This window comes from Eptatretus burgeri, chromosome 17 (assembly GCF_056783735.1).
Source record: "Eptatretus burgeri isolate ZD-2024b chromosome 17, Ebu_testis_v1, whole genome shotgun sequence".
Taxonomy (NCBI): Eukaryota; Metazoa; Chordata; class Myxini; order Myxiniformes; family Myxinidae; genus Eptatretus; species Eptatretus burgeri.
This window is the reverse complement of record NC_140977.1, coordinates 23,228,096-23,242,162: the sequence shown is the minus strand read 5'-3', so window position 1 is coordinate 23,242,162 and position 14,067 is coordinate 23,228,096. Positions and strand designations below refer to the sequence as shown.

At 41.9% G+C, this 14,067-nt stretch overlaps 1 protein-coding gene across 1 annotated transcript; it reads right to left on the bottom strand.

Annotated features, from left to right (window-relative positions):
• Nucleotides 1-4,531: 4,531 nt before the first annotated feature.
• Nucleotides 4,532-12,604, bottom strand: LOC147009550 (uncharacterized). Its single transcript, XM_085861295.1, has 2 exons — nt 11,701-12,604; nt 4,532-6,761 (listed from the first exon to the last, which is right to left on the bottom strand). Exons 1-2 carry the CDS (start codon nt 12,523-12,525, stop codon nt 6,648-6,650), a joined length of 939 nt encoding a protein of 312 aa, XP_085717421.1. The 5' UTR covers nt 12,526-12,604; the 3' UTR covers nt 4,532-6,647.
• Between the last annotated feature and the right edge of the window lie 1,463 nt (nt 12,605-14,067).

Below are 14,067 nucleotides of genomic sequence, written 5' to 3'. Positions count from 1 at the left end.
TGAATTTTAGAGATCCCACACTTTCTTTCAGGGGAAACAAATTGCCTTTGTGCTCATATCTATGGCGAAATTCCATATTGCCTGTCCATTTAGGGTCAGGATGGAAGACCAAGAGGGAGCATTGCATCAGAAGCTGAGCCGCACATCAATCAGTGCCTGGCGAAACTGGGGAAATGAATGAGGCAAGCTTCAGATAGAGTTTGTGATCAAATCTCAGTTAGATGTGCAATCACCATCATCATCAGCTCGATCAGTTTCTCCACTGGTCCTTGAGGTTTGTCCACTTGCGAGGTACTGGTGCAATGCAAAATCTCATAACGTTTCTATGACGTCACTACTGTCACGCTGTGATGAAAAAAATCAGAAGAGAAAAGCCATTCCCTGTGAACTCTCATTCTGTATGAGAGAAGTGCAGGAAGACGAAGACAGCCAAATATCTTGATAATTGTACCGAGAAAATGGCGACAGACATGATGTTGACACAGCTGCCTGTACGTATATCGTTGGTTATGAGCAAGCGGATTGAATCAAGCTAATACAAACCTTTCCAGAAAGATACCCGTGGAGTAAACCAACCACAAAACGGCTGTCTCAGTCAATTATAATCACCGTGTTCACAGACAGGTTGTAGACAAGTTTTAATTGACCATGACATGAGCCTAAACATACATCTCTTCTCCAACAGATACCACGGGGTCCTTGAAGACAACTTTGGGGTCCATGAGAAACTGATTCACCTTTCTTTCCAAGGATTGACGGTTGGCCGTACGGAGCAATTCCATAGTCACGCAGCGCCGGTGCAGCAGTTTGTTGTCGGACATCATTCATTACCTGGAGCGTAGAATCAGGTCCAAAATATAGTGGTGAGCACAACAAAGCTCAGGTATTGGGTTGAGGCCTTTCTTCGTTGTTCATGAAGAATAGATGAGTTATCGCCATCACCCTGAACAAATTGTAAATTCCTGCACAAATAACCTTCAGTTGAATGTCAGTCCTGCGCAGCTGGTTCTTGAAAGACTTGGACCATATACTTACCTGGAAAATGGAAGAATGCGATTAAAGAGAGTGAGGGAGTTTGTTCCAAATGCGGGGAAAAAGTGGAATGAAAGGGTCAAGGTGAGCAGTGATTCGTGATTTTGGTAGTTTTACCAGAAGGGGGTTGCTGGCAGACCTTGAGCTCCCTGTGGATATATGGGGGGGGGGGGCATATCTCAGACAGAACAAGGGGTGGGGGGGCGAGGCCAGAGAGGAGAAGGTAGAAAACAACGACCACCGACCTGCCTTCGGTGAGAGAGTGAGAGACCCAAATACTCAGTCTCACTGCGGGAGATACCAATGATCCTAAATGCCTTGGTTTTCACAGCGTGAGGCCAAGAAAGGTGAGAGGCGGGCGTACCAGCCCAGAAGGGAGAGCAGTACTCCATCAGGCTGAGGACGAAAGCTTTGTATGTTGTCAGGAGCTCAGGTGGGCTGAGGAATGGCTTTGCATGTCAGAAGATTCCCAGTCGGCGACTGGCTTTGTAGGCCAGCTTGGAAATCTGGCTTTCCCAGGAAAGATCATGGCCGAAAGTGAGACCCAGAAGCTTGAATGAAAGGACTTCTTCCAGAGGATTGTTGAAAAAGTGGATGGGGGGGGGGGGTGTTCCAGACGATCCTTTCAGAGAGACATAGTGAGAGTGTGAGATTTGTCAGGATTGAAAGACATGTTCCAAGTGTTGGACCAGTTTGTGATTTTATCCAGATCTGCAGAGAGTGAAGAAGCTGCTGTTTGCCGATCCGAGGGATGACGGATGGTACGGTAGAGGGTGGAGTCATCAGCAAGGAGATAGAGGATTTTCAAGAGAGATAGAGAGATCATTGATGAAAATCCAAAAAGAACAGGGCCCAGAACGCTGCCTTAAGGAACTCCAGCTTGGACAGGAAGAGGGGATGAGAGAACTCCATTTCGGGCCGCATGTTGACTTTGACGGGAGAGGAAGTCTGTGAGCCATGAGTGGAGATGGCCTTGGATACCACAGGAAGAGAGGTTGGTGAGCAGGGCAGGGTGCCAGACCGTGTCGAAGGTACGTGATATGTCTGGGGAGGTGGCTCTGATTTCATGTCTGGGATTGGCTTGGCAGTGAGGGTGGCTGGCTTCGGATCCGAGGGTCGTGAGTTTGAGCGCCGTCAGGCACTGTATTAACACCAGGTGGGGTTGACTCAGCCTGTCATCGTTACGAGGTCAGCGAAATGAGCACCATTGTTCTGGTAACAGGGGCACTGCATCAGTGGCACAGCTGTGTCACTCATCAATGATGCAACCAGCAGCTTCAAGGCTGCACGTATGTGTGTATGTGTATGTATGTGTATGTGTGTGTGCGTGTGTATGTGTGTGTGTGTATGTGTGTGTGTGTATGTGTGCGTGTGTATGTGTGCGTGTGCGTGTGCGTGTGCGTGTGCGTGTGCGTGTGCGTGTGCGTGTGCGTGTGCGTGTGTGTGTGTGCGTGTGTGTGCCTGTGTGTGCGTGTGTGTGCGTTTTTTCTCATAAAAATTCATTTTCGCTTTAAAATTCATTTTCTCATAAACCGTAAATCCGATCGACATGAAATTTTCACCAAAGTATCTTTTTCGATTGCATACTTAATTGATAATTATGACGTCATAGGTCACGTGGTACAGGTGCCATCTTTGAAAAACCGAAAAACGTTGGACCTCTGTATCTCTGAAACCATGCAATGGAAAAAATTGAAACTTGGCACATGGCAAGAGCCACGAAACATGGAGAACACGTTCCCCATGGGGAACACGTGTGATTTTTTCGTGACGTCATCGGTGAAGTGGTATTGCAGTGAAAATTTGACAGGGAGAAAGCTGCATCAGAAAAAATTTGAAATTTCTTGAGCGTCATTGACGCAATAAATCACCGTAGAAAAAATTATGACATCATAAGTCACATGGTTCGGCAGCCATATTGTTTTGAATTTTTTTTATCTTCTCCAGAACGGCTGGACAGATTGAGACAAAACTTTACACACACATTCCCTCTGACATCCTTTTACAAGTTTGTTAATTTCTAATTGATAGGTCACATGGTTTGGTGGCCATATTGAATTTACCCCAAAACCTTCAAACATCTTCTCCAGAACAGCTGGTCAGATCAAGGGGAAACTTCACAAACGTATTCTCCAAGGTTAGGGGATATAAGTTTGTTAATGAATAATTGATAGGTCACATGGTTTGGCAGCCATATTGGATTGAAGAAAAATATTAAATAATGTTTTCTCTGGAACCACTTATCTTTTTGAAGCGAAACTTTGCAACCATCATCGAACGCCATGGTTGCATACACGATAAAAATTACGATGTCACAAGTCACATAGTTTGGTGGCCATCTTGGATAGAAAAACGCACCTTATCCGATTAACATGAAACTCAACATGCGTGATCCCCTATCCTATTAGAGGCAGAATATAAGTTTATGATTTCATAAGTGATGTGGTTCATCAGCCATATTGGATTGAAAATTAAAAAGTCTTCTACTTTGAAACGGTTCAACAGATTGACGTGAAACTTTACAGGTATGACCGCCTATCCATGCCGAACAAAAAGTTCTGACCACCTTTTGATGGAGGTCGCATGGTTTGGCAGCCATATTGGACTGAAGTGAAATATTAAATAATATTTTCTCTGGAACTACTGCATCAATCAATGTGAAACTCCACAATTATGATCTAGTGGAGATGTGGAATGTTCGTTATAAATTTCAACCCAATCAGCCACAAGGTCTGGCAGCCAGAATTATTTAATAATTTGAATCTGAGAACTTGAAGAATTTTTTATTTTTATTTTTGCATGCGTTTGAGGGTAGAGGAGAAGCAATTCAATTGATACTGATGATAGCCCCAGGAAAAATGATCAACTGTGTACATAATGAATGGATTGAACGTGGCCTGTACCTCGGTCCATAACTTGTGAATCCCGCATCGTAGAGAAACGTGTGGGCCCTCATTAGATGGAGGGGAATCCTGCTTTACCATCTACATCTATGGTGTCCACATTTATTTGTTTGTGTTCAGATTATGAGAACAAAAATTCAATTTATACCGACTATGTATTCAGAATAAAGGGATAACTGCTTACGTAATAAATTGATTGAATTCAGCGTGTTACTTGGTCCATAACTCATGAATCCCGCATTGTAGAGAGATGTATGGGGGGCTCCGTATTACTCGGCAGAGTTACGGTTTACCCTGTGGACCCATGGTGACATTTCCCGCACATTTATTGCTTCGTGTTCAGGTAATTTAAACGCCAATTTAATTGATACCGACAATGTCCCCAGGAAAAAGGGCTAACTGCATACGTAATAAATAGATTGAACACTTCGTGTTGCTCGGTCGGTAACTCGTCAGTCCCGTGTTGTATCAAAGCAGGGTGGTATTTGTATCAAAACCGGACATCTTGGTACCCGGTCATCACTGCCAGCAGTTATAAAGTGGCAGTTCTAGTTTCTCTTGTTCTTTGTTACAAATAAGACAGCGTGTAGTGGGTTTCAAAGTGACATTTTATTAAGCACTGTGCAAAAGTTCATGAATATGTAATATAGAGTATATCGCACGTTGTAACCTCAACTCGTCGTACACAGGTGAAGAACGGTTGGGATTCCAAACAAAAACCGAATGTGGCTACAAGCATTCAAAAAAAAAAAAAACACAAAACAACAACAAAAAATGCATGTATTGTGCATGTTACAGCACAATACCGTAAAATACTTTACGTAATATAATACTGTATTTGATTCCACCAGTAATGCCATTTCCATGTATGACATATTTTTGTGAATTAATTTAAATAGTTTAAGAACAATATACACGGTGATCAGATTTATAAATCCGTCAAAACTCAATGTAGCACAGTTTGCACCAATAAGTATTGTTTCTGCACATATATTATATATTCTAATTCAGCATTCATTAAATATCAGGTTTGATATTAATTGCATGCTGTTGTACAGTACATACAGTGCATCTCATATATGATACTATATCAGGTGTATTCAAAAAGTTTGCCAACTTTCAGAACTTCGTTTAAAAAAACATATTAAAATAAAATTGCACCGATTTTAATATCATGAGAAGGTACAAGATAAACGAAGTAAGGATAAATCAAATATGGAAAGAAAAATACTCTTCTCTCCCATGAAAGGCTGGAGTGCCACAAGACAGGGTCTTGTTCCTCATCGACATAAACTACCTCTCCAATGCCGTGGGATACCCTCCCTTTTTGCAGACGACTCCACATTGTGTCGTACCATCCATCTGCTAGGCAGACAAGCAGGTGCATCTCCCCTATCTATCTATCTCTCTCTCTCTCTCTCTCTCTCTCTCTCTCTCTCTCTCTCTCTCTCTCTCTCTCTCTCTCTCTCTCTCTCTCTCTCTCTCTTCTGATCTGAAAATGATTAATTGCTGATCTAACAAATGTGACACCGCCTTCAAACCTGGAAAATCTCACTGTCTCACCCTGTCGCTCCGGAAGGATCGTCAAACTAATGCACCGGTCTATTTCTGTGGTGAACCAATGGAGGAGGTTCAGCCTCTTGAACGTTACAGGCCCCACCATCATTCAAGACCTCTTCTGAACCAGCCACACAGCAAAACTGGTCTACAAAGTGAGCCGCAGACTGAGCATCCTCCGTCGATCCAAATCTTCCCTTGGTAAATCAGAACGACTCACAATCTACAAGGCCTTTATCCAAAGCTCAATGGAGTAATGCTCAATGCTATGGGCTGGTACCATAGTATCGCACCCGTCTCTCCTGGATTCTGTGGAATCTAAAGCTCTCACCATTATTGGAATCTCTCATGACGAGTCCAAATTGCAAGGTATGTTGCTCTCATGTGACAGTCAGGTCAGCAGACTATTTTTTTTTTCTTTTTTAACCAGCTCTCCTCTAGTCTAGCTCCCTCAGCTCTCTCACCCCTCCGATCCTCCCCAGCTCCTCAGGATGTACATGTTCCTCCAATAACACCCTCCTAATTAAACACAAAATCCATGCTTACTTCACACCTCAAATCTGTTTTTCTTGTCCCCCTTTTTTGATGTTCAATCCCACTCTTCTCTCCAGGGCTTCAACCTGATGATGCACCACCATCTCATGTCACCCCCCCCCCCACCATATTTACCTCCAATCTTTTTCACCCCATTGACTCTGCCTAGCCCAACCGTCTTATTTGCAGTTTCCTTGTTTTCTCCCCTCCTCTTGCTTGTGTTCTCCATGAGCCTTAATTTTGTCAATAAAATAAATAAGTAAAAATATGAAATAGAACGAGGGGTAGTGGGAAGGAGGGGGATTGATGGCGGGAGCCAGTCGGATAGGTTACTGTTTTGTATAAAGATCTTAGGTTTACAGGGATCTCACACAAATATCACATTTCAAGGACAAGATTCAAGAACATTCAGAGACATCACCAAGTACCAACACACGGACAAGACAGTGACCAAATAAACAACATTGTATTTGAATCTGAGATGCCGACCTCGAGCAATGTTAAACAGATGAACCCAGACAGGTGTACTGTATGAGGTTTGAACTGCACTGTACAAGGGATATACAGTATGGGGTTAGAAGTGTACTGTAAAACGCTGTGATCGCCTGTTGATCAGCTCGCTCATGGGATCGAAACCGGCGGTTCTGCCTGCGGGCTTTCGGTCCCTTTCACGACTGTGTTTCCCAAGAAACTTCCCGAGGCCCCCACGTACAGACGAGACCTCATCGGCCATTTCTGCAGGATAGGAGGGATGGGAATGTGAGAAAAAGAGCAAAAGGGATCAACGTAAGGTTAGAAATTGGTTGATGTCATGAAGGGTTCTTGAGGAATTGCAAGATGTCCAACATGGTCACTTTCAGAGGGGAGGGTGGAGTTCACATAACCTGCTCTATAGGTGACTGGAGAGTGTAAATGCATATCTTGTATGCCTGTGAAAATTAACAATACGCAGTGATTTACCTCCATCGCCGACACCGGGCGTGGAAGAGATCTACACTGGGCACGACCATGGACCAGCCGAAAGTCGGGGGTGGGGGTGGAGGGTGCATCATCGCATTGATTTTCATGAAAAAGAACACTGGCAGGGTGTTTGGAGCATCTGAGTGATATGATCACACAGCAGGTCCCCCCCCACCCACTCCCTCCAAACCTCCATGGCAAATGTCCCTCCAACATATCAGATTCCTCCTCCCTCCCCCAACTTCCCTATGGCCGACCTTCCTCCGTGGTAGATTCTCCAGTGGAAAATACAAGGTGTATGTGTACCATATGTTAGTTCTACTACGGAAGAAGGTCTGACATTGAAGAGTAAATTATGCTCCAACAGGTATCTGTGATAGTTCATGCAGGGTGGGCGAGAGGGTGGAGATTTACCCTATACCATATTCCAGGAGGGGAGGAAGGGAGGGATGTATAGTATGAAACACTGGTGTGTACCTGAAAATGAACCAGAAAAGGATCATCGAGTTAAAGGGATAAATATTTGAGGATCTCCAGGACAGCACCAATTTCTCGGTCTGGGAGTGCCCGATCCTCGTTAAACAATTGGGTTTGAACGTTTCAACTTTAGGTTTGAATGACTCCATTGGGGTTCGAATGGTACAAATGGGGGGGGGGGGAAACACTGGGGTTCAAATTCAATTGTTTCACATGGGATTTTGCTTCATCGTTAAATATCCATTGAAGAATGTTCCAATTTTTGAAAGTGTTCTTAAACACTTAGTTAACTAATCTTGGTTAACAAATTTTGGGAAATTTACAAGTTTTAAATGTTTTTTTTCCTATTTACACACATAGGTGTTTGATATATTAAAACCATGCGAGGAATAGCAGATAATTCGGACATAAACGACGACAATCCAGATCTATAAAAACAATCGACCTTATTGACCTTTTTGTAGACACAATAGACCTTCAAAAAGGGTTCTATGAATCGAGGAGATACTCAGAGTATAAGACACAGCAAAGATTGTTTTTTTTTGTTCATTTTTCAGTTGAGAAACAAATATTCTCACCAATCAAAAATACTCACATATTGAAACATAAAAACCGTTTTGGAGATTCTCAAGACAATTGTGAGCATCTCGTTCCGAGAATTTCTTGAAGACCAATCGAAGCCGGTTGGCTCATTTGTTAATCTTTTATTCCGTTGATCCAAAAATCGCTTTTAACCCATTTATAACAAAGAGAATAAAATATCATCATGTAATCCTCTGAAGTGTATCAATAGTTAAACGATGATGGATCATGAGACGCGTCCGCGTGTATGGCCAAAGCACACAGGAATTGTATGTACTGTACACAAAAATGACATTAAATAGAATTATTAAATAAAAAATAATACAAATAATGAATAATAAAGGTGATTCACTACGAATAAAAACGAAAATTTATATAATTTAAAAAAATGAATATTAAAGGTTAAATAATAACAATAAGTAATTATATACGAAGAAATGGTTCATATAAATACAATAAATATAACACAATATGATAAAATGAATAATATAATTATAATTGATACAATTAAATAATACAATATAATTTGGAACAATAATCCAATACACTTAAATTAAGGTTAATTTATGAAATAATATCAGTGGTTGTAATGATGGTCCACTTCATACAGCGTGTTATTACAGTCTTGACTATTTGTACGAACCTCTCCTTGAGTCAGACACGCCGTGCAAAATCTCTTATATTTATTATTATAGTTATTACGCCAAAACAATTGTCAAATTTTTAGTTTCCTTCTCAATTGGAAATAAGAAAAAAGGTCGAGCAAAGAGGATACAATTATACGAGAGGTGATCAGTAAATCTGTGGCCCGACGATAAGTCATTTGTTACTAAAGAAAAGTGCGTGACATTTGTACAACGGTTATAACGAAATGTCTGCACACAATTAATTCTCTTTACGACATTATAAATACGAATGGTCACCCTACTTATATACTTTTGTGTCCTTCGTGGACTTACTGATCAACACTCGTAAGTGAGTCCCGTACTATAAAACGTTACAACTCGCATACATGTTTGTAACGGCAGTTATTACAATTGTGATTACAAGGAAAGCGATTATTGGGCTAGTGTGGTTACGGTAAACCACCATAACATGTAATGTGGTGCATGCAGCAAGTAAATTGGTGTGCGAGCTTATGTAACCAGCTCAACAGGTGACAGGAGAGTGTGAACGCACTTTGTACTCGCACATGGATGGAGGCGCATGTACGCAGCGGTGTACCGTGTCTACAAAGTACATACGAGGAGTGTTCAAAAAGTTTTCGGAACTTGATGCTCACAATTTTCAAGGCTCGGCAACTTTTTTCTCTTTATACGAGTGTCTTGATTATTAATGAGATATCATATTATACAGTGTCATTATTATGAGATAAGGAATGCAGTGTACACTCATGTTGTAGGCAGCACGTGTATCGTGATATTACGTGCCGCAACGGTTAAATTTAAGACCACAATTTGTGAAAAATGTAACCGTCGAGCGGTGATTGGTAAGTCCGTGGCCTTACCATAAAGGTCAGTGTTAGTCTTGACCTCTATAAATGTAAGAATATATATTGTGTCTTTTTTTTTCCTCCATTTCCAAGCTGTTTTATCATTTCAACTGAACAACGACAGTGGAAAAAAAAAACTTTTCTACTTTCATTGTTCACCCACAAAGGAACTGATTGGCCCCCATGTGCTGTATTACATGTTGCAGTATGTACCATGCAAAGTAACCGAGCATGGTTTTATTGGTCACAACAATAGAGGAGAGATGTGTACAGACAGGCAGACAGACAAACGCACAAACCTGGACAAATGATGGGAAAAAACACAAATGTACACCACTACTGATCAATGATGTAAAGTATATGCAAGATATATACATTATACAGTATATATATATATATATATATATATATACATATATACATATATATATATATATATATATATATATATATATATATATATATATATATATATATATATATATATATATATATATATATATATATACATATATACATATATATATATATATATATATATATATATATATATATATATATATATATATATATATATATACATACACACAGATATAGTGGATACAGTACAAATACACAGACACACCTACTGACCAATTCTAGGACATATAGGTGTGTTCTCACGCACGCACACCAGGAGGAAAGCTAGCGCCAACTGACAAATATAAATAAACGATATATATACACACACACGATGGCTTGGAGTTACACACACTCGGCTCTAAGCTGTCTAGCCTGGGTTTGAATCCTGACCCAGTGTTTGAATAAACTGTCATACCGGTGTTTCACAAGCAGGGTGATTGATTCATCAACGTGTGTGTTTGGACGATAAACTGGACGTGCCGTCAGCCGGAATTATTTGGTGGACGTTAAAGATCCCACGGTGTCCTGAATTGAGAGAAGGCAAGCTATCGCTGATACCCTGAACAAATTCCAAATTGCTGCCATAACTACTGCAGGGAAGGCAATGGCAAACCACCCAGTGTAACCCTTGCTAAGAAGTCTATGTAAGACTGCGTTGTCCTGGCTCCACAAAGACAAGAGCACAACATCTTAAATGTGAGGGATCTCTGGGTCACCGTATAAATATATATATATATATATATATATATATATATATATATATATATATATATATATATATATATATATATTTTTTTTTCTTTCTTAGTTGTTGAAAGCTGTTGTAAGTTTAACACATCAATTTGTTAGATGACTGTGCTTTTTATAAACGGTATTAATCTTGTGTGAATATTGTGATGATGATGTTCCATGCTCCGTAACGTCACAGAGCATCTGTGCTGCCGAAGCAGTTTCATGGCAACAGTTACACGAGGTGGTTTGCCGTTGCTTTCCCAGACGTATGTATATCCACTCCAATTGATGTCGGTCCATTGGTCCGACGATCCGTCTGTGTGTATGTATATATATATATATATATATATATATATATATATATATATATATATATATATATATATATATATATATATATATATATACACTGCACATCACAATGCAGTAGTACTATACAAACAGGATTTAATGAATTTCTATAAATTAGGATTTATTAATTTTTTTTAACACAATTCATTGAATGGGAAAAATAATGAAATATTACTTTGATAATTTTGGCATGTTTAAAATCATTAATATATAATTATATTGTCTCTGCAGGCTGTTATGTTGGTCGGTGTGTCGTCTGACAAGTTTACAAGTTTTGATCAACAAGTCCGTGGCCAAGTAGAGAAGTAATAAAATAAAAGGAATCTGTTCAGTGGGAAGCTTGGTTACTGTGTTATCAGAGGGCTGTAACTAAGGAGGGAAATATTAATAATTCGTTGACTTTTTAACGTGACGTCATGACCCCCGTGCTGTTGTTATAATGAGCACTCGTTTTGTTTTATCGACATACATACGTGTGTGTGTGCGTGCGTGTGTGTGTGTGTGTGTGTGTGTGTGTGTGTGTGTGTGTGTGTGTGTGTGTGTGTGTGTGTGTGTGTGTGTGTGTGTGTGTGTGTGTGTGTGTGTGTGTGTGTGTGTGTGTGTGTGTGTGTGTGTGTGTGTGTGTGTGTGTGTGTGTGTGTGTGTGTGTTCGGTGTCAAGAGCACGTCTGTACTGTACCTTGACTGGGTGGAGGTAGGAGGCACGCTGGCGGAGCGACCCCGCACGATCGCCGTCTCCACGGAGCGTGCGTGTTAAATGAGCGATGTACGTGCTGGCGAGGAGCAGGACGTCCAGCTTAGAAAGCTTGGTGTCCGGAGGCACGGCAGGAAGAGTGCGCTGAAGTTCCTGAAATGCCTGCCGAAGGGTCTTGACGCGACTGCGCTCCCGGGCGGCGTTTGCCACGGCCGGGCGCCCCGGGCGAAGACCCGGGACCGAGGAACCCTTTCCGGAGCCCAGGTCGGGGACGCGGGACGCGCTCGAGGCGGTCACGCCGTCGGTGTCGCCAGATCCAGCCACGGGTCCGTCCGTGCCTTTCCCCAGATCTCCCGCCGGTTCCTTCCGCCGCACCACGTCCTCCCGGTCCCGATCGTCCAGCCCCGGGTCCCGCAGCTCCACCGGTGTTCGGCCCTCGTGGTTCTGGTGGTGCTGATGGTGGTGCTCCTCGACCTTTACCCACCGTTTTTCTTGCTTCCGTTCGCGACGCTCGCCCTGCCGGCTCCTCTGTGGTTGCGATTGAGAGAAGTGCTCCCGCTCGACCGGTCTCCGTGCTTCCCGATGTCGCTGCACGCACGAACGTTCGTGGTGCTGTAATTGTAAAAGTCGACGCTGCCAGAGGGTCTCCTGTCCCGCGTGCTCGTCCCGCGGACGCACTCGCCTCGACTTGGACCCTCCCCGCAGGCTGGGACTCCCGCAGTTGTTTCTCGGAGGTTTCATTCCTGGGTTATCGTAAGGGAGGAAGCCGAAGCTCCTCTGGACACACTTCTCTCCTTTCTCGCTCTCCATCACTTCCTCCCTCACTTCCTTTTTATAATGATATGAGATGTGGCAATGTCGAGGTGGGTTTGGCTAAAACTACTGCGCTCACTCTTTCTCTACCCTTCCCTTTTATTCCTTACATTACCTTCACCCCCCCCCAATCCGACCCCCCCCCCCGCACAACCCAAGACTCACTTCGTTGCTTATCATTTGCGCATTCCCTCTCCAGCATGACAACCACGTCATAACACTGACAATTTTATCTATAATTAGGAAAAGTAACCATAAACACGTCATAACGACGACTTATTTCGACTACAGTACTCCTACTTTAATGGACACCATTCTTCCCACATTCTTGTGGGATTGGCAGGAAAAGTTTTTCCTCCAAGTCCCTCACGAACTGGATGGCCAGGCCCGACATTCGATTGAAGACGATTTTGAAAATAATTCGTAATTTGTTCAGCGTGCCAGCGATAACTCGCCTACTCTTCTCGAAAGACACAGTGGGGTCTTTAACCGACGAGACACCAGGTGTGTGTTCAGTTACCAAGTTTCTTGTAGAGCGCTCGCCAAGTGGCATAAGCACTCAAGCAAGCACTCCATTCGAAACTGTCAATGAACGGCTGGCTTGGCAAGCACCAGCTCGCTGCTTGGTAACTGAACACACCCCTGGTTTAACGTCCATCTGAGGGAGAGTACTTTGTGGGGCAACCAACGCCCTTCCTGTGAAACTCCAATCCAACAGTTTGTAGTTGGGTCGAGAATCGAACCCAGACCAGACAGCTGAAATGCAAGTGTGCTTCCTTAACATCATGTTGAACCATGTCTATTCTAACAAGCTTACAATCATTGTTTACAAACAAAGGTTACAACTCCAAGCAATGACCACAAATATAAAAATATAACGAGCATCCCTTGAAGACAAAGTCTTCGATATCCCCCGCCATAATAAATGAGGATAAGTATCAAAAGAAACCAGTTCAATTTATTCTTGATGTGTGTACCAAATTTCATAAAGAAATAGTTAATAGCTTTGCAACTATTCTCTGGAAACAAAGGTTAACCTCAATTATTTATTAATACCCAACTTGTTTCGATGGAAAGTGACCTAAATTTTTTTTGGGGAAATCTCTAAATATGAAAAGGCACCAGTTTACCACTTGCTTGATATGTCTACCAAATTTCGTAAATATATCTTGAGGGGATTTATAGTTAAGCTCCGGAAACGAAATGTGACGGACACACAGACGGACGGACGGACGGAACCCATTTCTATATCCCCCGCCAACTTCGTTGGTTGGCGGGGGATAATAATGAACATCATCGTTACTTTCATTCCGTTATCTTCGTTAAAAATGATGTAATATATGCAACTCATTAAAAATGACGTAACATGCAACTCATAAAAAATGACGTAGTATGTACAACTCATTAAAAATGACGTAGTATGTACAACTCATTAAAAATGACGTAGTATGTACAATTCATTAAAAATGACGTAACATGTGAAACTCATTAAAAATGATGTAATATGTACAACTCATTAAAAATGATGTAATATGTACA